The sequence below is a fragment of the Andrographis paniculata genome, unplaced genomic scaffold (genome assembly GCF_009805555.1).
Source record: "Andrographis paniculata isolate CXL003 unplaced genomic scaffold, ASM980555v1 Contig25END, whole genome shotgun sequence".
Taxonomy (NCBI): domain Eukaryota; kingdom Viridiplantae; phylum Streptophyta; class Magnoliopsida; order Lamiales; family Acanthaceae; genus Andrographis; species Andrographis paniculata.
In genome coordinates, this window is record NW_026137546.1 from 663,941 (window position 1) to 689,480 (window position 25,540).

Below are 25,540 nucleotides of genomic sequence, written 5' to 3' on the forward strand. Positions count from 1 at the left end.
TACTCTTTTTGTACAATTTTTTTAGTATAAAACTCAAAATGTAACAAAAAGTATATATTCATTTAGGTAACATGTTGCAATACTTCAAAAACACATTCCACTACGCATACCTGCAACGCCCCTGGGTTTATTTGCAATAGTTTTATTTGTAAGAGGAAATAAAATATATTAATTGAGAATATAAATATTGCATTCAAATAATATAATTCAGATAATTTTAATGTAAAATTTATAATCCATATCTCTTTAATTTTTATTTGCAATAGTTTTTTATAATTCTTTTTGACTTATAAAATAGAAAAAAAAAAGCTATAATTCTTTTTTTTAAAAAAAAATCAGAATATTTCACATTAAAAATAATACTCCATCCGTCCCACATACCATGTTATTTTTCGAAAAATGATTAAACACTTTAATTTCATTTTAAACTTTTTAATTTTATTTTTTTAAAATTTTTTTAATTAGTTATCTTAATCTTAATTTATAATTATTTATATTACTAAATAATTATTTTTATTAATATATTTTTAATTATTTACTAATTACACCCCTTTTATACTTATAAATAATTATATTATAGCTTAATTTAAATTCGTAAGCCCTAATTTTACGAAGGGCACGAATCCACAGGCTGTGACCTGGGTAACCGTACAGGCTGGAGGCGGCGGAGACGGCGGTGAAGGCGATGAAATTCAGCGTGAAGGCATGGAGCAAGGGCGGAGCTCGGGCGGGGGTACTGCAGGTCGGCGGCAGCTGTTGTTTGGAAACTCCAGCTCTCCTCCTCACTACACGCAAGGGTTTGCCTTCCTTCATTTCCCCTGACCTGCTGTCTACTCTCCCGTCGCCGGACTCCCGCCTCCTCCAATTTAGTCCTCTTCACTTGTGCGTCACTTTAATCATCTTCTTCTTTCTGTTTTTTCTTTGATTTTGTTTACTTATGTTCTATTTAGCTGTGGCGCGACGTCTCCGGATTGCGGATTAGGTATTCGTGATGGTGTATGATCGAGGAATTGGACAGAATTTGAATTGTAGTTAGTGTCGATTGTTTCCCTTGATTTTCGATGCGTTTTGCAGCGCAGAAGGAATCTCTATGAAAACGATATCCGAATTGGGAGGGCTGCATCAGATGCTTGGTTTGAAAGATCATGTGTTTGTGGCCGTCCCGAGGGATTCAATTATATCCTTGCCGGATTACCAGAGCGCTAACAGGCTGGGAGCTTCTTTCGAGACTCCTTGTGGTCGACCGCTGGTAAAAAAAGTTATGTATCAAAGTGTTTTTTCACTCAATCTTGTGGTAGTGTTGTTTAGTGCTGCTATGTTCAATTTTCTTGACGGATGGGATTTTGACAGATGAAACCAAAGCAGTATATGGAAATGATTTCATCGATGAAGCCGGATATATGGTCCACATTGGCAGATGAAGTCCCTGCATGGGTTTCTGAAAAGAGAAACAGAGCCTCGGTTGATCGAACTGTGAGATGGCTTGATGAATGCCTACCGTCGGATCTTGCTTCCAATGTACGTGCTAAATGTGTTCCTATTTATCAGGTTATTTACTTTGATTTAATGAGCAAGTGAAGATACCTTTTAGGGAGTTATGATATGGTTACTTTCGCATCAGCCGACATTTATAATTGGAACCTATGAAATGAGAAAGTTATCATAGGCGAATGTGTTGTGTTGGTTTTCAATTTTTTCGATGCACAGAATATGTGCAAGACAGGGATGATTATCTTGTGAATTGTGTGAGAACATTGCTCATTGATTTGTTGTTAATATAGAGACACTTAAGTTGAACTAGCCAGTGAATACCAAAAGCAGTTGATTGCCTCCTAATTTGGCCTTATTTCATCAAACCAGAGACGAGGTTAGATAAATCAGGAAATGCATCATTTCACTTGAATGAGTTGTTGACTTTAAATCGAGAAAAGCATTTTTATCAACAATCTGGTAGCTCCTCTTTTTCATATTAAATTGTTCATCCTAAGAGTCTGGAAAGTGGTCCATGGGCACATGGAAATGGTTGAAAACATTGTAAAAACCTCGGCTTGTGTTTTAGGCATTTAATTTGGTAGCAGAATTGTGATATATTTGTAATTAATTGACTTATAACTTGATATTGGTGAATTAAATGCAGTACTGCATATGTTAATTCTGAAATGTAGACAGGCGGAGCTGCATTTGAGACAATTGTGGGAGGCTCAAGAATTGATGAACGGAAGTGTTGTGCAGAAGAAGTTGCAAAGCGAAATGTGTCAGGTGTTCATAACCACTTATGTCTTTTGAGGATTTCTGGAAATTTATAGATGATGCCGACTTGTGAGCCAATCATATTATTTCACATTATAAAGAAATGCAAAAGCTACAACAAGTTATATATATATATGTATATTCATTATTTCATTTAAGAGATTTAATCTTTGAAGAAAAAATGTAATAAATTACGAGATAAAATAAAATATGACTACTGCCAAACCTACTCAAATATTCAATATTCAGCTCAACATTTCCTCATCTTTTTAGGCTTTAATGCTTATTGTATGATTTCAAACCTGCCATTTTCATTATATTTACTTACAAGAAATTGTATCGTATAGGATTCTGCATAGGAGGCTTTGGCCTTGGGGAAAGTCTGGATGATCGCCCTGCTCTTCTCCGTGCTATTATTGTATGTATTTATCTCGTCTCCATCAATAGCGTGTTGCTTCAGTGGAGCAGTATATCAAATTTATCATATTTATAACTTTCATGTCAAGCAAAGGGTATCGAAATTCCATGTCTTCTCGCATAAGTATTTAACCAGAAATTTGTTGCTTTATCATATTTGATTTGCATTTTAAGATAAACTTGTGCAACAGTGACAAAACTGGCACCACCAGGATAGAGTTGTGTATGCAATCTAATATTACTATATCTATATATATGTATATCTACAACAATATCTGTGCATATCATAATTTTTGTAACTTTTATGTACTATTTCTGGGAAACCATTATATTCTATGACAAATTTCCAATGACCAAGTGCCAGACGAATTGCATAGTTTGTCCTCTCATCTCAAATTGCTATGATATTCCTATTGTTCCATTTCCTTTATAATTTTTTTTTTTCTTATATGTGTTGGAAATTCAGTGTTGATTTGATGTCTCTTTACTTGAAAACGCAGGAACATTTACCAGAAAACAAACCCCGTCAGATTTGTGGTCTTGGGCTTACTGGTAAATTTTAGTCTTGATATTACTATTATACGTTGTTCCTTTTGTTTTGCCGAGTCTCTATGTCTTGGGCTCTGTTTTTGCTTATCGCACAACCAGCATGACACCATTTATTGGTTATAGAATCACAGTACTTGGTCTAATTTGATGTATGCAAACTGTGTTCACGATTATCCACTAAATGGGCCATTAAACCTTTGAACGTTTTAAGTTAGGAAGAGTTCGTTTATGGCCTTATTCATATACCACCATGAATGAAATTCCTCGGCAATGAATATCTTCTGTTTTTAAAATTTCAGAGGAAATCTTGCAAGGTGTTGCTGCTGGGGTTGACCTATTTGACTCGACGTACGGTACCAATCCTTAACTCTATTTAACGCTTCAATCTTGCCCAAAATAAAAAGGAAAACTACAATCATGCTAACTTTTTTTATCATGTCGGATAGTTATATAGCATATAGATTCTATCGTGATCATTCTTTGGGTAAAATTCTGATATGAAGTTCAATCTCCAACAGATATGTTTACCATCTTACACTTGGAGGATTTGCCCTTACATTTGCTTCTGCGGAAAACAAGAAACACGATGTTTGTGATCAGCTAATTGAAGGTCATTCATCTTTTGCTTGTTCAATTTTTTTCCATCAAATTCTCAACTAACTTTGCCACCGTCATAAACCTGTGATATACAATAAAAACTAGTAATGCCATATTAAACCTATGTTTACTACGAACCTAAATGTTGTCGATCATTAGCTAAACTTCTCTTGGAATGGGAACTATTGACTCTGTTTCTCGGTAACTTCTTTAAAGGATAAAAAGTGTGTTTTTTGGGGTGAGTGTTCTTTTCTTTTATTCCCATAAATGAATAGTACTTTCTTCGTCATCGAATTGTATGCTCAAACATGTGGGCATAAGTTTTTAATTAGTAATTGATATGTTTTGACTTTTATAGTGAAAAAATGCAAGAATGATAAAAAAATTCTTTACTAAAATGATAAGTGAGAATATTTATTCCAAAAAAGAAAGTGTGACATATATTTGGATGACAAAGAGAATATAAGATATTGAATGCAAAATTTTAGTTATATTATATTTGTAGTATGCATGCACTACTAGATGCTATAGTAGCATGGCATCGGCATTCAATCAAATGAATAATTTCTATGGCGTAACTATTGTAGCATGATATGTTTACTCGGAATAGAAAGGTAATTATTGAGATTTGGATATTCTGGCAAATGGGAGATAGTTTTTTTTTGGAACATCGATTAAGTGCTTAGATGCTGTGTTGGCTTAGCGTAAAAATTTAAATTTCAACATCAACTAGATATGCTAAAAAAAGTACTTGTATTTGCTGCAATTACATTAGTCTCGTCTCTTTGTCGATCATTGATTAGTGTTTATATGAGATCTCACTCGTGTAGTAAAAAAGGATCACACAATTTATGTGGCTTTTCGATATTCATTTCTACAGGAAAGACACATCGCCTATCGTCGAGGATTGCAAGTGCTACACATGTAAGAATCATACAAAGGCTTACATAACCCATCTGTTCAACGTGCACGAAATGCTGGCTCAGATTCTATTAGAAATGTACGAATCATCGACTCATTGTTTCATCACTTGCACATTATTTTTGTCCATCATTTTATAACTATTTGTCCATCTCAAATGTTCTCAGCCACAACACCCACCATTACCTCGGATTCTTCCGAACAATAAGGGAAGCAATCCAAAGAGGAAGGTTCGAGATGCCAAATGGGTACTACTATTGGCAAATCAAGTGCGGCCTTATTTGACAGCCTCAACCCACCAAGTGGGCTTGATACAGTTAAAGTTAAACCAAAAAGAGATGCCAGACATCTACCAAAGAAGAAGGTGAAGATTTCCTTGATCTCTTTGCCATGATTTCCTTAATCTCTTAAAAAGTCACATGATTCGGTAAGAGAGCATCAGTCACAATGCATGAATGTCAGTCATAATGCAGTTTTTAATTCATTCATTCCATCATTTATATAAATTTATTTTTGATGGTCTCGTCTCGTCGTGTCGATTTAAGTTTTGTTTTGCTGTAAGAAAAACAAAAGTATTGGATGTTATATTATGTGTTTCCTTTCCTTTCTCTGCAGCAGAGTGAGTGGGCATTGCTGAGGAGGGGTGGGGGTATGTATATGCATCACTCGTTCCGTAGGGGAAATATGCGCTGCAATGCTCTCTGCCCTCTGCCTGCTCAAGTAAGTAACTAACTCTCAACTGTCTCATTTTATTCAGAATACTTTCCATTTCCATCTCCATCACCATCTCTTCTCTCCGTCTCCATCCCTATCTCGTCTACCTTCCATTCATTCTTTGTTCTTGCCCAATCCAAGTCTATTGGTGATAGTAATTAAGGAAATCATTAGTCATAAGATCTTTTAAAATCTTATTGTTATATTATGACCGTTATGGTCTCTATTTGTTTTTACAAGTAATTTTTTTTTTTAAAAAAAAATCTTTATAATTAAAAATTATTCATATTATATATATTACTATAATACTAATGAAATCATTACGATAAAAAAAATCTTTTAAAATATGACCGTTTTGTTTCTATTTATTTTTAGAAATAATTTTTTAATATTTTTATATTTATAATACTAATGAAATCACTAGTGATCGGACGTACTTCGGGAGCATGTAAAATCCTGCAAGATTTAATCTTATTTTTTTTATTATTGTTACACAAATGCTATTACTTTTTATACTCATATTTTTTACCAACTATCAATATAATATCAATATTCTTTAATTTTCGTTCGCAACCCAAATATGACTGTAGTTTTTTAGTAGAAGGTTAGTATTTATTATATATTGTTTTTAATGTGAAATATTCTGATTTTTTTTAAAATTTTTTATAGCTTTCATTTTTTTTCCCTATTTTATAATTAAAAAACAATTATAAAACTATTGCAAATAAATATTAAAGCGAAGAGGATTAGAAATTTTCTTTTATCTAAATTATATTATTTGAATGCAGTATTTATCTTCTCAATTAATATATTTTATTTCCTCTTACAAATAAAACTATTGCAAATAAACCCAGGGACGTTGCAGGTAAGCGTAGTCGAATGTGTGTTTGAAGTATTGCAATATGTTACTTAAATGAATATGTACTTTTTGTTACATTTTGAATTTTATAATAAAAAACTGTCCAAAAAGAGTAATATGATTTCTAGTATTCATGTGGATGTATGTGTGAACATTAATTTTTTGTCCACTAATTGTTGAACATATTTTCATAAGGCAAATAAGTCAAATTTTATTTAAAACGTTTAAAATAGTTGTCATGTTGTGCTTAATAAATTTCTCACGGGCATTTTTTTTCTTTCCATGAGTTATGAACATATTGTATGCGAGTTGGTACTAAATAGTCTTAGTTTTGAGAATTTGATGAACTGTATATCGTAATAATAATGCTTTGGACAATTTTATAATAACAGTTATATGAAAGACTAGTGTAAGCATGATTTGTGTTTTCTTTACTTAAATATCTTACTTTCAAGAGGTATATGTAAAAGTATTGAGAGATGACTTATCTGATGCACCATTGCAGTTCGATACAAATGTATTGCTGGAAAACGTTTCAGCCTATTGGTGGATTTAAAGGAAAAGGCTTCAGCATATCGGTGGATTCATATTTCAAGGTATCTTGTTTCTATTATTTGAGAAAGTTATATCATTTTTGGAAAAAAAATGTGCCAATTTAAAGTTAGTATTGCTCCCCCCGCCACGCAAAAAATTTGAGCATTTTTCGCGATGGGGGGAGTAATATTTTTTTGGGTTGGCGCGGGCCGTTTTAAAATTCAAGCCCATAGGCCCGGCCTGATTTTGCATTGGGGTTGAAAATCCAAACCAAGGCATGGCCCGGTTTCAAATTATACCGGGCCATGCCAGCCCAGCCCAGATTTTTAATATCATATTTTAAAAATAAATTGTGTCTTTTATTATTAAATAATAAATTATATTAATCTAAATTAATATAATTATGACAATATTTTTTATTGATAATTAAGAAACTAAATATTAATTAATTATTAATTTTATGTTAAAGTTAATATTATATTAAAATAATATTTTTAGTTACCTTATTTTAATAATTTGGACCGCGCCTAGCACATAAAAATTTGCATAGACCTCGAAACGGTTTGGTTATTCAACCATGCTTGGCTGGCCTGACCTATATATAGTTTGGATCTAATTTTTAGACCAAAATTTTTATTTTTTCGTGTCGTATATGGATTGGATAGTAGTAGACTCTATATAAACTTTACCAACAAACTAAATACACTAAAATTTAAGTTAGGATAAAGTCCCGAGACGTAAAAAAAAATCTATTTCTATATACATAATGCTAAAAAAACAATTTATGAACAAAAATAGGAACAAAATTAATGCATGCAAGTCCCGGGATATGCAAGAAAATAAAATAAATGGAAAGCATAAATTAAAAGAAAAAGTAGGAGATACTCCCTATTATGAGTTCGGTCAATATCCTTCGAGTTTGAAGGATATTCGCAGATCCTCTCGTCTCCCATAAGCTTTACCTACAAAATAAAAATACACTTAAAAAACAAGTTAGTATAAAATTTTGGAACAAGATTAATGCATGCAAGTCCCGGGATATGCAAGAAAATAAAATAAATAGAAAGCGTAAATTAAAAGAAAAAGTAGGAGATACTCCCTGTTATGGGATATCCTTCGAGTTCGAAGGATATTCGCGGATCCTCTCGTCTCCCATAAGCTTTACCTACAAAATAAAAACACACTTAAAAAACAAATTAGTATAAAATTTAGGAACAAAATTAATGCATGCAAGTCCCGGGATATGCAAGAAAATAAAATAAATGGAAAGCGTAAAATAAAAGAAAAAGTAGGAGATACTCCCTATTATGGGATATCCTTCGAGTTCGAAGGATCACTACAAGAAAATATCATTTTTGTAACGAAATTTTTTCGTCTTTAAATCCACTTTTTCCGTCACTAATGATATTAGAGATGGAATTAATGATGGAATTACGTTAGCTACGTGATCTTTAGGGACGGAATTCCGTTACAAATATAATATTTTTTTGTAGTGGATATTCGCGGATCCTCTCGTCTCCCATAAGCTTTACCTACAAAATAAAAACACACTTAAAAAACAAGTTAGTATAAAATTTAGGAACAAAATTAATGCATGCAAGTCACGGGATATGCAAGAAAATAAAATAAATGGAAAGCGTAAATTAAAAGAAAAAGTAGGAGATACTCCCTGTTATGGGATATCCTTCGAGTTCGAAGGATATTCGCGGATCCTCTCGTCTCCCATAAGCTCTATCTACAAAATAAAAACACACTTAAAAAACAAGTTAGTATGAATTTTGGGAACAAAATTAATGCATGCAAGTCCCGGGATATGCAAGAAAATAAAATAAATGGAAAGCGTAAATTAAAAGAAAAAGTAGGAGATACTCCCTATTATGGGATATCCTTCGAGTTCAAAGGATATTCGCGGATCCTCTCGTCTCCCATAAGCTTTACCTACAAAATAAAAACACACTTAAAAAACAAGTTAGTATGAAATTTAGGAACAAAATTAATGCTTGCAAGTCCCGGGATATGCAAGAAAATAAATTAAATGGAAAGCGTAAATTAAAAGAAAAAGTATGAGATACTCCCTATTATGGGATATCCTTCGAGTTCGAAGGATATTCACGGATCCTCTCGTCTCCCATAAGCTTTACCTACAAAATAAAAACACACTTAAAAAACAATTTAGTATAAAATTTAGGAACAAAATTAATGCATACAAGTCATAAAACAAGAAAATGTTACCAATAGTTGTGTTATTATTGGAAGTTAGAAAATGTCCATAAATCTTTGCTAGTATTTTGTTTTCCTTGAAGTGGATCGAGTAATTAATTACCGAACCTTGAGAAAGAAATATGTCTTTTGCATCTAATAGCCTCTCCACAGTCAATCAAACAGTGCTAGAACATAATGAACAATAAATAATATATCAACGTGAACATGAAGAATAATAATACATAATAATTTCTTTAGAAATTAACCAACAACCTCTAATAATTTCTTTTTCTTTTTCCTTCCATCATTATTATTTTATTTTTGGACCGTGTATATGTATAAATGAATACCTGAGGATTTAGGGCTTAGGGCATTATCAAGAATTGAAATTCTTGATCGAATAAAAAAGAGTATGAGAGAGTAAGGAAGAAATCAATGGCATCATCTTACCATCATCATCCTCTCCTCTTCCACGATCTTGATTCTTCCTTACTCTCTCATACTCTTTTATATTCGATCAAGAATTTCAATTCTTGATAATGCCCTAAGCCCTAAATCCTCAGGTATTCATTTATACATATACACGGTCCAAAAATAAAATAATAATGATGGAATGAAAAAGAAAAAGAAATTATTAGAGGTTGTTGGTTAATTTCTAAAGAAATTATTATGTATTATTATTCTTCATGTTCATGTTGATATATTATTTATTGTTCATTATGTTCTAGCACTGTTTGATTGACTGTGGAGAGGCTATTAGATGCAAAAGACATATTTCTTTCTCAAGGTTCGGTAATTCATTACTCGATCCACTTCAAGGAAAACTAAATACTAGCAAAGATTTATGGACATTTTCCAACTTCCAATAATAACACAACTATTGGTAACATTTTCTTGTTTTATGACTTGTATGCATTAATTTTGTTCCTAAATTTTATACTAAATTGTTTTTTAAGTGTGTTTTTATTTTGTAGGTAAAGCTTATGGGAGACGAGAGGATCCGCGAATATCCTTCGAGTTCGAAGGATATCCCATAATAGGGAGTATCTCCTACTTTTTCTATTAATTTACGCTTTCCATTTATTTTATTTTCTTGCATATCCCGGGACTTGCATGCATTAATTTTGTTCCTAAATTTCATACTAACTTGTTTTTTAAGTGTGTTTTTTTATTTTGTAGGTAAAGCTTATGGGAGACGAGAGGATCCAACCGTACATGAGATTTTCACCTCATACGGCTCCTCGTTCAATTCTTTCGAATTCATTGGATCCAGAAAGATTGAGAAATGGAACCATCTGATTTAATTCGTCCGCGAATATCCTTCGAACTCGAAAGATATCCCATAATAGAGAGTATCTCCTACTTTTTCTTTTAATTTACGCATTCCATTTATTTTATTTTCTTGCATATCCGGGACTTGCATGCATTAATTTTGTTCCTAAATTTTATACTAACTTGTTTTTTAAGTGTTTTTATTTTGGAGGTAAAGCTTATGGGAGACGAGAGGATCCGCGAATATCCTTTGAACTTGAAGGATATCCCATAACAGGGAGTATCTCCTACTTTTTCTTTTAATTTATGCTTTCCATTTATTTTATTTTCTTGCATATCCCGGGACTTGCATGCATTAATTTTGTTCCTAAATTTTATACTAACTTGTTTTTTAAGTGTGTTTTTATTTTGTAGGTAAAGCTTATGGGAGACGAGAGGATCCGCGAATATCCTTCGAACTCGAAGGATATCCCATAATAGGGAGTATCTCCTACTTTTTCTTTTAAATTACGCTTTCCATTTATTTTATTTTCTTGCATATCCCGGGACTTGCATGCATTAATTTTGTTCCTAAATTTTATACTAACTTGTTTTTTAAGTGTGTTTTTATTTTGTAGGTAAAGCTTATGGGAGACGAGAGGATCCGCGAATATCATTCGAACTCGAAGGATATCCCATAATAGGGAGTATCTCCTACTTTTTCTTTTAATTTACGCTTTCCATTTATTTTATTTTCTTGCATATCCCGGGACTTGCATGCATTAATTTTGTTCCAAAATTTTATACTAACTTGTTTTTTAAGTGTGTTTTTAATTTGTAGGTAAAGCGTATGGGAGACGAGAGGATCCGCGAATATCCTTCAAACTCGAAGGATATCCCATAATAGGGAATATCTCCTACTTTTTTTATTTAATTTACGCTTTCCATTTATTTTATTTTCTTGCATATCCTGGGACTTGCATGCATTAATTTTGTTTCTAAATTTTATACTAACTTGTTTTTTAAGTGTGTTTTTATTTTGTAGGTAAAGCGTATGGGAGACGAGAGGATCCGCGAATATCCTTCGAACTCGAAGGATATCCCATAATAGGGAGTATCTCCTACTTTTTCTTTTAATTTACGCATTCCATTTATTTTATTTTCTTGCATATCCGGGACTTGCATGCATTAATTTTGTTTCTAAATTTTATACTAACTTGTTTTTTAAGTGTTTTTATTTTGTAGGTAAAGCTTATGGAGACGAGAGGATTCGCGAATATCCTTCAAACTCGAAGGATATCCCATAATAGGGAGTATCTCCTACTTTTTTTTCTTAATTTACGCTTTCCATTTATTTTATTTTCTTGCATATCTCGGGACTTGCATTCATTAATTTTGTTCCTAAATTTTATACTAACTTGTTTTTTATGTGTGTTATTATTTTGTAGGTAAAGCGTATGGGAGACGAGAGGATCCGCGAATAACCTTCGAACTCGAAGGATATCCTATAATAGGGAGTATCTCCTACTTTTTCTTTTAATTTACGCTTTCCATTTATTTTATTTTCTTGCATATCCCGGGACTTGCATGCATTAAGTTTGTTCCTAAATTTTATACTAACTTGTTTTTTAAGTGTATTTTTATTTTGTAGGTAAAGCTTATGGGAGACGAGAGGATCCGCGAATATCCTTCGAACTCGATTTCAAACCTAAGGTAAATGGTTTTCTATACATATATACTATTTTTGTTTACGTTCCGAGACTTGCATCTATTAATTTTGTTTCTAAATTTTATGCCAACTTGTTGTTTAGTGTATTTAGTATGTGGCTAGCCTGGCCCGGTGTAATTTAAAACTGGGCCATGGCAGGGTTTCGTAGGGGTGAGCAAAATATCCGAAATCCGAAAATCCGATCCAAACCAAAACGAAATTTAAAATTTGGTTCGGATTTTTGGATTTGTTAGGATTGAATTTTTGAAAAATTTCGAATTTTCGGATCGGTATACTTAAAATCCGAACTAAGTCGAAATCCGAAATATAACATTATAATATATTTTTTTATTATATATATTTAATATTTTATTAGAAATTATTATATTTTAATATAAAAAACCTCAAAATTATTAATTATATTTTAATATATTTACTTTTATATATTATATATATATTTAATATTATAAAATAATAATAAAATATAAAAGAAATTTACAAATTAAAAAAATAATTAAAAATATTTAAAATTTCGGATTTTTCGGTTTTATTCGGACTTTTTAGTTCGAATTTTGGATTTTCGAATTTCGGTTATTTCGGTTCAGTTCGGATTGATTTTTTCAAAAATTCCGGATTTTTGGATCGTGCACAATCCGAACCGAAAATCCGAGAATGCTCACCCCTAGGGTTTCGGTTTTCAACCCCAATTCATAATTAGGCCGGACCTATCGGGCTTGAATTTTAAAACAACCCAAGCCAGCCCAAAACAAATATTACTCCATCCTTCGCAAAAAAAAATGCACTAATTTTTTGCGTGGCGGGAGTAATAACAGCCTGAAATTGTCATATTTTTTTTGCCAAATAAGATGTCTAACTTTTTCAAATAATGGAAATAAGGTACCTGACAATTTGAATCCACCGATATGCTGAAGCTTTTTCCAACAATACCTTTGTATCGAACTGCAATGGTGCATCAGAGAAGTTTTTTCCCAATAGAAGAAGTCTCTGTCCACTTTCTACCTACAACCCAAATCATCATGAGTACCAAGTTCCAGCACATACATCGAATATCCAAACTATTTCTTCATTACTAAAATATCAATATTTTGACATGCAACAATACATAGATAACTGATTCTGTAGGTTGATTTGCTCTCCTCTTCGTCTATCATTCATAAACCATAACTTCAAGTCATTGCCTCATTTGAGATATAAAATATTCATGATTTTTTTTACCAAGACCGACTAATGTCTTCTCAAACTTCTTCACATGTAGGTTAAGTGAATAGATCAAGAAGTTAATACCTCACTAGTTATTGTATACCACAGAATCAATGCGTTCGAATACAATTTGAAATCGGCATAATGAAGATATCACAGTTCTAATACCAAAAAGTCCAAGCAAACCTCAAGAATGAAATTACTTCCAAGAGTGGTATGTCATTGATTGAGCACCATTAGATAGATCATCTTAACAAAACAGAGCAGCACACATAAATATATACTATCAGACAGTTGAGAGAACAAGCAACATAACTGAAGAATGTGAATGAACACCTATAGAATTAAACCAGAATAAATATATAAATAAATAAATTAGGCAAGTAGCAATGACGAACCAAGGTGCGTGCGATCAACGCATTTTTTCCGAAGCTCTTCTTCCCTGATGTTTTATATATTCTCTACGTATTGTATTGTATTGTTTTAACAACGATTCGATTCGTCATTCACTTGGCTCGGTTTAGATGAGCCTCCCTGAAATCAGATATTATAGATTAAAATAACACAAAACAAAGGTGGGCGTGTACAACGAACAATCAATGAGCAAGGACAATGGTAATTCACTGAACAAAAAGCGAAGAATGAACAAATCTTCGAAAAACATAGCTAATAGAAAGGAAAAAAAAAATGGCGAGGGAAATGTAGGAACACGCCGGTGAGGGCTGTTCATTCCCACGGATCGTTGTTGGATGCCAACGCGTACATACATGGTATAAAACGATCCTAAGCATGCTCCTATAAGAATGAACTAGAGATGTACCCTTTTTGGAACCACCAACAGCAATCACGAACAGGTTGATTCCGCTAGAGACCTTCCAGACTGTTCCCGAACCCCGCTCGAACACCGGATGGGCGGCGATCTATCAAACGGAGGGAGACGAATTTTGCTCTTCGTGAAACCCTAGAGCTGACGGCTTGCACCTGTGGTTTTCGCCTCCTTTTGAAAAACCGTCCCTAGGGTTTGACAAAGACCGCATATTAATAAGTCTCCCAACAGGTAATTGGGCCAGACCGGGGATCTTTAGAAGGTGTTGGGCTCGGGCTCCCTTATAGATCCAAATCTCTATATTCAGCCCTGAATATAATTCGAATCATAAAATATTAATTCATTCCATTAAAGAATTAATATTGCACTCCCAGCCCAACCCAAATTGAATCTGGGCTTCTATTAAACTTAATTAATTCCCCATGTTTAAGATGTTCCACATCCATTAATTAATTAAATCTTCTGACAATTTAATTAATTAATATCTTTTAATTCCTTAAGTAATACCACTCAAAACTTATTATTGTACGGATTAAATCCACCTGCAGGGTTTATACAATAATCCTTATTGAGTTCCTTAAGGGGATGTCATCAACCTGGATGTCCAGGACATGGTGCCTTAATGATAATAAATTAATTACTATGCGAATAATGTAGTTGCCCAAAATACGAAGCATATTGAATCACTAAGGATTCTCACTTATGGTAAATTAAAGCAACGAACATTTATTCCATATATTTAATTTATTTCATCTAAGGTTAAGAATTAACAGAGTTACCGAGATCTTGGTTCTTCAATGTCAGAATAGAAGAACATATCTCAACTGTGATCCTTTCAATGTGACGCAGCACATTAGTGTAAACTAATAGTCAAGACAAACTAATTCCAAGTTTACACTACAACTTAAACCGATGGTTTTGTCCATAACCATCTCAGTTGTGAAACCCATTTATATTTAATAAAGAACTGACAACAAGATCTTCTGTGTGATCTCCACACACCATGTTGTCTACAATATTAAATAAGTGGACATGCTAATATATATAAAACATAAATAAAAGCAACACAATGTGAAATAACAATTTATTTATTCCAGTTAATAAGGAAATTGAATGATACAAAAGCGTACTAAAAGTTTGCTTTACAGTATAATCCAACAATCTCCCACTTATACTAAAGCTAAACTTTTAGTATACAATGCAAAAACAAGCTCTCCCACTTATACTAAAGTCTAGCTGCAATGTATCGTAAACCAAGGCCCTCTACGTGTTTCTCGAAAACCTTAATGGGTAAAGTCTTCGTGAAGGGATCTGCCAAGTTGTCCAACGATGCAATCTTAGTGACAGCTATGTCTCCTCGCTTTACGATGTCTCGTATGATGTGGTACTTCCTTTCTATGTGTTTACTTGCTTTATGAGCTCTAGGTTCTTTTGAGTTTGCCACTGCACCAGCGTTATCACAATAAATGATTACACGCTCAGGCATACTCTCAGACACCCCTAAGTCATACAAGAAGCTCCTGAGCCATACAGCCTCTTTTGCTGCTTCAGAAGCAGCAACATACTCGGCTTCCATGGTAGAATCTGCGATGCATTTCTGCTTTACGCTTCTCCATGAAATAGCTCCGCCTCCCAAGGTAAACGCATAACCCGAGGTTGACTTTCTCTCATCTCGATCACCTTGAAAATCTGAATCAGTGTAACCCAAAGGAACTAGATTGTCAGACTGGTAAACCAAACTATAATCTCGAGTTCTTTTCAGATACTTGAGAATATGTTTTACCGCAATCCAGTGTCCTTGACCAGGTTTGGACTGATACCTAGCTACCATGCCAACAGCATAGCAGATATCAGGCCTCGTGCACAGCATGGCATACATGAGACTTCCTACAGCCGAAGCATAAGGAATGTTAGCCATCTCATCTATCTCCTTTTGTGTTTTAGGACACATATCCTGAGATAGAGCAACTCCATGTCTGAAAGGTAAGAATCCTTTCTTGGAGTTCTGCATGCTGAAACGGGCAAGCACAGTATCAATGTAGGCGGCTTGAGATAAGCACAACATTCTTTTCTTCCGATCACGAGTGACCTTCATACCAAGAATGTACGATGCATCTCCCATGTCCTTCATTTGAAACTGTTCAGAAAGCCATACCTTTACGTCTAATAATATCTTGACATTGTTTCCAATGAGAAGAATATCATCTACGTATAGTATCAAGAATACCACTACGTTTCCGTTGCACCTCTTGTACACACAACTTTCACTTGGACATTGTTCAAATCCAAAGGATTTGATCACCTCATCAAAGCGAATATTCCAAGATCTGGAAGCTTGTTTAAGTCCATAAAGAGACTTCTTTAGCTTCCAGACTTGATGCTCTTGGCCTTTCTTCACATAACCCTCAGGTTGCTGCATATAGATGTCCTCATCCAGATTCCCGTTAAGGAATGCTGTCTTGACATCCATTTGCCAAACCTCATAGTCCATGTGACTTGCTATGGATAAGAGTATCCGGATTGACTTTAGCATGGCTACTGGTGAAAAGGTTTCATCATAATCGATGCCCTCTTTCTGGGTAAAACCTTTTGCAACCAACCGTGCCTTGAAGGTAGTAACCTTCCCGTCAGGTCCTCTCTTACGCCTAAAGACCCATTTGCTCCCAAAGGCTTTCTTGCCTTTGGGAAGGTCTTTGAGGTCATAGACCTCCATAGCATGCATGGATTCTATTTCTGAATCCATGGCCTTATGCCAAGAATCTGCATCAACATCTTGGATTGCCTCTTTATAGGTACAGGGATCAGGTTCTTGTTCATCACTAGGGACTGAATCCGAGGACTCTCCCACTAACAAGAAACGACTGGGTAATCGAGTTACCCTCCCACTACGCCGAGGCAAATCATGTGTGGTGACATAAGGATCAACACGCTGTGCAGTTTGTTGTGGTATATCTTCTTGTACACTTGGTACTTGATTGTCTCCCCTTAATTCGTAAAGAATAATTTCACTTGGGGTCTTATGCTCATGCATATAGTCTTCTTCTAAAAACCTGGCATTGGTGCTCACCACTACCTTCTGGTCTTTAGGACTATAAAAACAACCTCCTCGTGTTCCTTTAGGGTATCCTACAAATAGCCGTACTTCCGTCCTAGATGCCAACTTATCAGCTTCCTTGTCCAACACGTGTGCTGGACAGCCCCAAATCCGAATGTGGTTCATGCTGGGCTTTCGCCCGGACCACAATTCTATTGGGGTTTCAGGAACTGATTTGGAAGGCACATAATTCAGGATGTACGCTGCTGTTTCCAAGGCATATCCCCAAAACGAGATGGGTAGAGAAGCATAACTCATCATTGACCTCACCATTTCTAAAAGAGTCCTATTCCTCCTCTCTGCCACGCCATTCTGTTGCGGAGTACCAGGCGCAGTCAACTGGGATGTAATCCCATTCTCTAACAAATATTGCCTAAATTCAGCGCTAAGGTATTCGCCACCACGATCAGACCGTAATGACTTGATACTTTTACCTTGACGGTTCTCCGCTTCTGCCTTGAATTCTCTGAACTTGTCAAAGCATTCAGACTTGCGGCGCATCAAGTAAATGTATCCATATTTTGAGTAGTCATCTGTGAAAGTCACAAAATACTCAAAACCACCCCTAGCTTGAATTGACATAGGCCCACATACATCAGAGTGAATCAATTCTAACACTTCATTAGCCCTATTTCCCTTGGCCTTAAAAGACCTGGAGGTCATCTTGCCTTCCAAGCAGGACTCGCAGACTGAGAATGGTTCCACTTGTAGAGAGTCCAAGAAACCACTGCTCACTAGTCTTTGGATCCTCCTAAGGTTGACATGACCCAATCTAAGGTGCCAAAGATATGTTTGATTCGATTTAGAAGATTGTTTTCTTTTTAATGATGAAGATGCATGAACTTGAGTATTGGTTTCAGTTTGATGCGCACTAGTAATAGTATAAAGATTGTTTTCCAATGTGCCAGAACAGATAACAACTTTGTTTCTCATAATAAAAACGCTTTTATTAAAAACAACTGAATATCCATCCACAAAAAGTTTCGAAACTGAAATTAAATTCTTTCTAAAACTTGGCACATACAAAACGTTCTTTAAAACTAAAACTGAATCAGAAAAAGATAAATGCACATCTCCCACTGCAACCGCTGCCACTCTGGTTGCATCTCCCAAGCTTATGATAATCTCGCCCTCACTCAGCTGCCTTAGTGGCAGGAACCCCTGCATTGTATAACAAACATGATCAGTGGCTCCTGTATCTACTACCCAAATACTGGTAGAACTAGCCGCGAAACATGTTTCAACAAGCAAAGTAGAAGACGTACCATCTTTGCCCTTCAGAAGGGGACAATCAGCTTTCCAATGTCCTGTCTTGCTGCATTTAAAGCACTTCCCCTTTGGCTTCTTCACGCCACCAGAAGGCGCGACCGACTTGCTCCCACTATTTGCAGCACCCTTTTTCTTGGCAGGCTTTTTCTTCTTCCCGCCTTTCGACGAAGAAGGTCCAGACTGCGCAGAAAACAGCGCCTGTGGAGTCCTACCCATGAGTCCCTCCGCTGCAACCAAATCCACAAGAAGCTCGGCTAAAGTATAGTCCTTCTTGGTCAGGATTGTGTTGAGACGGAAATTCTCGTAGGACTTAGGGAGTGAGTGCAGGATCATATCGATCTTGGTGTCAGCATCGATTTGACCCCCGAGCAGCTCTATCTCATTCAGATTTTCCATCATCTTGAGAACATGCTCACGCACAGAAGTTCCCTCTGGCATGGAGGAAGTCATAATCTTCCTCATTGCCTCAAATCTAGCAGCCCTATCTGTCTCACCAAAGAGCTCCTTGAGGCTCAACATCATGTCAGCAGCAGTAGGCAACTTTTCAACCTGCAATTGCAACATATTGGTTATTGACGCCAATATGTAGCAACGGCTCATTTGATCAGCCCTATGCCACTTCCGATGAGCCTCCCTTTCCTCTTCAGTAGATTCCTCAGTTAAGTCTGCTGGAGCAGGGGTGCTTAGGACGAATTTATAGTCATCCGCAGCAAGGACAATGTCCAGATTTCGTTTCCAGTCCAAATAATTCGGACCAACGAGTTTGTTTTGATTGAGAACAGTCATAAGTGGATTGAACGACATTTTGATAACTGAAATAAACAAACAGAAACATGCAAACACGTAAGCAGTAATTCACATTAACACATAAGCATAAAATCATGGGAAAACCTCAAAAACCACGAGATTATACATATCACGACAGCTCAGTAAATCGCACATGCAAGCCATGTTATGACGGACGTTTACACATGCATTCACCAAACAGGCAGCTAGCCTATAATTTCATTATCTCATCAACTTATCCTTATGACGAATGAAATTAATTGCCGATACTTTAGAACTGGCCATGTGAATTAAAACAGGGACTCCGTTGGGGGGTTATATTTAAAATCCACATCTAAGTAATGACCATAATTTAACGCCAAGGACAACTATTTACAGTTAATATGCAACCGAAGGGCAGTCATATTTAATGCAAATAATCTCCTACAGTTATCACGAATTAATTTATCTAGTAAACTTATGAGTGACATATCCGTTAGGGAGGAGACCCCATGGATCCCACGTATGCCACACACTTTACTTAAAATTAAATCACTTTAATTGAAATCTTATCTAGTAAACTTGTGCATGTTAATATCCGTTAGGGAGGAGACCCCATGGATCCCGCGTATAACAAACACTTTACTTAAAGATCAATTATGGAGGCCCATGAATTAATAATAATTCAACTTAAATACTTAGTCATTTAAACTTTAAGGTTTTGACAGCATGCATAGAATAATTAAATTCCTAGCATGCTCCTAACATGCAAATCACGTAAGCCCTAGCATGCTTCTAGAAAATTAATTCCGCAAATCTAGTACATGATTCCTAACATGCTTGTAAATTTAAATCATGCCTGTCACATAATCATGCATATCACATAATACTTTGGCAAGCATTAATTTAAATACATCCACAAAGCAATAAAAGGCAGAAAATTAAAAGCACACCCACGCAGCCCTTAAAACCCTAACCAATAGCCTAAGACAACTATTACAGGATTAAAAGGGGCGCGACAGATGCTAGACATCGGCCTCTCACGCGATGGAAAAACTGGAACCGGGCCGCATCGGGAAGAAGTCGCGAAAACTTCGTGAAGACGATCGAATTTGGCTGCGGCATTCGCCGTTACGGCGTAGCTGTAATTCGTGTAGATCTCGTCCTCCCGTTTCCGAAAAGGTATCATGGGCTGAAAACGGACAACCGAGGCAAAAGTTATGGCCAAAACAGTTTCAGCCGACGGAAACCCTAGATTTTCGGCCCAAAAGCCGAAAACCTAATTTCCATCACCAAAAATTGTTTCTTGGCCGTCACTACAAGCCTCATGTCCGCCCTTACCTCCAGCGCCACCTCTGCTTCGCTGCCCCACTGCGTTCGTGGCTGTTCTGCTTATGCGAACTGCTTCCAAATCGCCTCCTTTTTCATGTCTTTTTCAGAATTACGCAGTATAACTCAAACAACATGAAAAGCCCTACATACATGGATCTATATACCAAACCGCCTATCTACCCACACTTATTATCTGGTGGGAAAAACGATTACAACAAAACCAAAAGGGCTGCGAAGGGAAACAACATACACGCACAAAAAAAATATTCATTCCATACATTACATGCGAAAACGATAAAGACAATACCAACTACACGTTTTCTGGCAGAGCCAACAATCCACGAAACCTTGCTCTGATACCAATTGTAGGAACACGCCGGTGAGGGCTGTTCATTCCCACGGATCGTTGTTGGATGCCAACGCGTACATACATGGTATAAAACGATCCTAAGCATGCTCCTATAAGAATGAACTAGAGATGTACCCTTTTTGGAACCACCAACAGCAATCACGAACAGGTTGATTCCGCTAGAGACCTTCCAGACTGTTCCCGAACCCCGCTCGAACACCGGATGGGCGGCGATCTATCAAACGGAGGGAGACGAATTTTGCTCTTCGTGAAACCCTAGAGCTGACGGCTTGCACCTGTGGTTTTCGCCTCCTTTTGAAAAACCGTCCCTAGGGTTTGACAAAGACCGCATATTAATAAGTCTCCCAACAGGTAATTGGGCCAGACCGGGGATCTTTAGAAGGTGTTGGGCTCGGGCTCCCTTATAGATCCAAATCTCTATATTCAGCCCTGAATATAATTCGAATCATAAAATATTAATTCATTCCATTAAAGAATTAATATTGCACTCCCAGCCCAACCCAAATTGAATCTGGGCTTCTATTAAACTTAATTAATTCCCCATGTTTAAGATGTTCCACATCCATTAATTAATTAAATCTTCTGACAATTTAATTAATTAATATCTTTTAATTCCTTAAGTAATACCACTCAAAACTTATTATTGTACGGATTAAATCCACCTGCAGGGTTTATACAATAATCCTTATTGAGTTCCTTAAGGGGATGTCATCAACCTGGATGTCCAGGACATGGTGCCTTAATGATAGTAAATTAATTACTATGCGAATAATGTAGTTGCCCAAAATACGAAGCATATTGAATCACTAAGGATTCTCACTTATGGTAAATTAAAGCAACGAACATTTATTCCATATATTTAATTTATTTCATCTAAGGTTAAGAATTAACAGAGTTACCGAGATCTTGGTTCTTCAATGTCAGAATAGAAGAACATATCTCAACTGTGATCCTTTCAATGTGACGCAGCACATTAGTGTAAACTAATAGTCAAGACAAACTAATTCCAAGTTTATACTACAACTTAAACCGATGGTTTTGTCCATAACCATCTCAGTTGTGAAACCCATTTATATTTAATAAAGAACTGACAACAAGATCTTCTGTGTGATCTCCACACACCATGTTGTCTACAATATTAAATAAGTGGACATGCTAATATATATAAAACATAAATAAAAGCAACACAATGTGAAATAACAATTTATTTATTCCAGTTAATAAGGAAATTGAATGATACAAAAGCGTACTAAAAGTTTGCTTTACAGTATAATCCAACAGGAAATGCTTGGTATGACCGAACAAGGAACATATATAAATAAAATTAAAGATCTTAATAGAAATCACATGTTACTGTCTTCAAAATTTCACAATTAGCATGAAGCCAGATTTAAGCCATTATCCCCTACCCCACAAGCTACACCCACCATCCATTTTTGCACCCCGAAAAAAATCTTCTGTTTCCGGTGACACCTTAGATTTGAGTGCATTAAGTGTATTGATAAACACCAATACTGCTGCTCTCAAGTTACAAGTTGGTATGAAATGATCTATGATCTTAAAATGCAGTCCCACACAAGATGAAAATGTTTTCCGTACTTACCAATAATGTCAAATTTTCATAACAGCAACAAGAAACCCAAACAAAAATTGAGCAACAAATCAGAAAACAAGTATATACCTGAGCCTGAGATCAATTTCCGCAGTAGAAGTGAACCTCCATAATTTCAGAGGTATATAATTTCTTCAAACCTAACAATATTCCAACAACACAACATAATTATATAGTGTGCTAGCTGCTACAAGCTAAAGCAAGCCTAAGGATAGATAGCGAGGATGAATTAAATACAAATCCAATATCCCTATCAATATATATAATAGATGACACAATTCTCTATTTATTGTTATATATTTTATTTATATTAAATATCAATATTTTTATATTGAAGCACTGTAGAACTCATCTTCCGTCATGGGCTCCTTTAATGCGTCAGGACCAAGCTCAGAGATAGGGGGAGCAGAAATCGGCTGTGAGAAGCATTGTTATGGAAATATCTTGGAAGGATGAATATGATGAACAGAAACAATACGACGACGTAAAGTTACCACATTACATTGTCTATTAAACAGACTTTAGCAAACCGCCTCTTTTCTGTGAAAGAGAATTCCAAACCATCATCTAGCTGAATCACAAATGGAAACACAGATTAATGTAATAATAGCATCAAATGCATTATATATATTTCATAGTAAAACTTAAAGACCTATGAGAACATGAAAATAACTGAGTGCTGGGAAAAGCATGAGGTCTTCTTTCACCATTACAAGCAAAAATTTGCAGTTTGATTCATTAAGAATTAGAAGTTTCGATCAAAAAATCAAGGTACAGAACCTCACTTGAACAAATAACTTAGAATACTTAGAGGCCCACTCGTCTGTATCCTTTACAGCAGACCTGTCAATAATAGCACATGCTGCCGTAAACTCGTAATCAGTAAAAACACAATCTTAAAAACAGACAACCTAAAACATAAAGATGGTACAGCCTTGCATTGTCTCAGACACAATAAGTTTTATATTACTACAACGTGTTAAATTTTCATCAGTATGTGAAAGTTGTCGATCACGGCAAAAATAATTGGAATCTTAATCGATGATATTAGAATCAGTTTGGGTATCATCCACATAAACTCCACCCTGCACAGTTTTGAAACCATTCTCAGATTCTCAACTCCATAGCATTACTCCAAAATATACATATACGTACGTATCATACACAGTAAATTCCTGATTCTAGTATCTTATATTAAACTTCCCGAATAAAACTTAAACCAATTGAAGATCTCATTTCTCGTTGGGTGTCTAAAATAGGAAACCACTCAGCAACCTGAAACAGGATACGGGCACACCTCTATCGTAAAAATAATGCATTAGGGTTAATTTTCAATAGCTTGTTCCAATCTTACCACCGTAAATATGTCACTCACCACTTATATTTAGTGACTGCAACTCCCCTGGTATATACAGCTCCAGTCATTCCTTCATAAAATAAATGACGATCAATTCTAAGAAAAGCCCCAATGTTTATCCCCCACTTTGAATCATCAAAACATAGAAATTAAGCAAACAAGAAGCATATCTCAGTTTCAAACCACCAGTTCAGAAAGCATGCTTCCAATCCAATCAAGTTTTTTACTCTATTATTTTTGCAGCATATAATCAACATGCAATTGAAATTGAAAATGCAGGAGTCTTCTATAGTTCTGTAAGGAGTAAATCTGAAACTCTGGTAGTGACAGCTTTAAATTTATCGAATAATTCCAGGCGCCACAATAACAATCAATATTTGGAAAACGAAAGTGGCAAAAACATTAAGGACTAATCGATGATGAAGAAAACAGCACCGGAAGGAATTTAGGGTTTAAGGAAAGTACCGAAGTGAAACGTGGGAAAAGGAGGTGAATCGAGCTCAAGCCACGTATTCTTCCCCTTCCGATGCGCAGCGACTATAGTTTTCCGGCGAGCGCTGATTCGAAGTCCTTCGGGGAGACGCCGTCGATTACCTTCGAATCATCAGCTAAAACGAAAGTGGCAATAACATTAAGGACTAATCGATGATGAAGAAAACAGTACCGGAAGGAATTTAGGGTTTAAGGAAAGTACCGAATTGAAACGTGGGAAAAGGAGGTGAATCAAGCTCGAGCCACATATTCTTCCCCTGCCGATGCACGGCGACTATAGTTTTCCCGGCGAGCTCTGATTCCAAGTCCTTCGGAGAGACGCCGTCGATTACCTTCGAATCATCAACTACAGTGCATTTATTGATCTTCTTCCCCACACAGTGTTCTTCCACCGCCCTGCGCGCCGCCTGCACCTCCGGAAGCTCTGGCATTGTTCAAACGCAGCAAACCGCCGCACTCCGCCGCCGTCGACCGACGGCAAACGCTGAGAACTGCGATGGAGCGGACTTTAGGTTCCTTGCCGATTTCGCGTTCAATTTGTTGGGGCAATTTCAGCTATGTTTCTCTAGGGGGTTTGGCCCCAATTTACCCTTCTTCTTTTTATTTTCTTTTTTTTTTTTCTAAAAATAAAAATAAATTAAAATTTTATTTAATATTTATTATAATTATATGAAAAAAATATATATATAAAATAGAAAATAAATTTTTTTATAATACAAATAAATAAAAATTTAAATATATATATTAGGTATAATATAAATTCATAATAAAATTATACAATACAAATTTTATACGTATTTATATTATTTTATTCATTATCTATCAAATCAATACACATCAAAATTCTTCAAACTCCGACCAAACTTAAACACAAAAGAAACAACAAAATCCAAACTCATCCCAAAATTCAAATAAAAACCAAACTCAACTTTACCTACATTTTTATTATTATTATTTTATTATTAACAGAAGTGGAATATTTTGTCACGCCGCGGCCGGGCCGGGCCACGTGAATTGATCGGGCCGATCTGTTTTTTAGATCCATGTACGTTGGGTGGAAGTGTACACCTGGCCCGACATGAAATTGGGCTGAGATTGACATAGAAATAGGCCTCGCTCTGTGGATTCGATTGAGACTATGGGCCGGGCTATTGGAATGAAATTTTGGGCTCGGGCCTGACAAGTCTGGCTAGTATTTGT

General features: G+C 35.6%; 1 protein-coding gene across 36 annotated transcripts; it reads left to right on the plus strand.

Annotated features, from left to right (window-relative positions):
• The first annotated feature begins 607 nt into the window (after window positions 1-607).
• LOC127245873 (uncharacterized) lies at window positions 608-24,347 on the plus strand. 36 transcript variants are annotated; one of them, XM_051266986.1, is made up of 16 exons: window positions 608-882; window positions 951-982; window positions 1,080-1,258; window positions 1,351-1,518; window positions 2,166-2,259; window positions 2,598-2,668; window positions 3,168-3,219; window positions 3,516-3,564; window positions 3,735-3,826; window positions 4,694-4,813; window positions 4,902-5,098; window positions 5,350-5,454; window positions 6,813-6,903; window positions 10,933-12,007; window positions 22,508-22,612; window positions 22,829-23,146. In XM_051266986.1, exons 1-10 carry the CDS (start codon window positions 686-688, stop codon window positions 4,762-4,764), a joined length of 1,005 nt encoding a protein of 334 aa, XP_051122943.1. In that variant the 5' UTR covers window positions 608-685; the 3' UTR covers window positions 4,765-4,813; window positions 4,902-5,098; window positions 5,350-5,454; window positions 6,813-6,903; window positions 10,933-12,007; window positions 22,508-22,612; window positions 22,829-23,146. The 36 variants fall into 36 exon arrangements, with proteins under 36 accessions (XP_051122943.1, XP_051122955.1, XP_051122941.1 ...); XM_051266998.1 differs by lacking the exon at window positions 22,508-22,612 and having other exon boundaries at window positions 10,933-11,539; window positions 11,946-12,007; XM_051266984.1 differs by lacking the exons at window positions 22,508-22,612; window positions 22,829-23,146 and adding exons at window positions 10,223-10,509; window positions 12,900-13,197 and having other exon boundaries at window positions 10,915-12,007.
• The last annotated feature ends 1,193 nt before the right edge of the window (window positions 24,348-25,540 follow it).

Excerpts from the sequence above, each read along its gene's own strand:
- LOC127245873 (XM_051267007.1), top strand. The coding sequence starts at position 686 with ATGAAATTCAGCGTGAAGGCATGGAGCAAGGGCGGAGCTCGGGCGGGG. Across the intron at positions 3,220-3,515 it reads TTGTGGTCTTGGGCTTACTG|AGGAAATCTTGCAAGGTGTT; the intron begins GTAAATTTTAGT and ends TTAAAATTTCAG. Across the intron at positions 3,565-3,734 it reads GTTGACCTATTTGACTCGAC|ATATGTTTACCATCTTACAC; the intron begins GTACGGTACCAA and ends AATCTCCAACAG.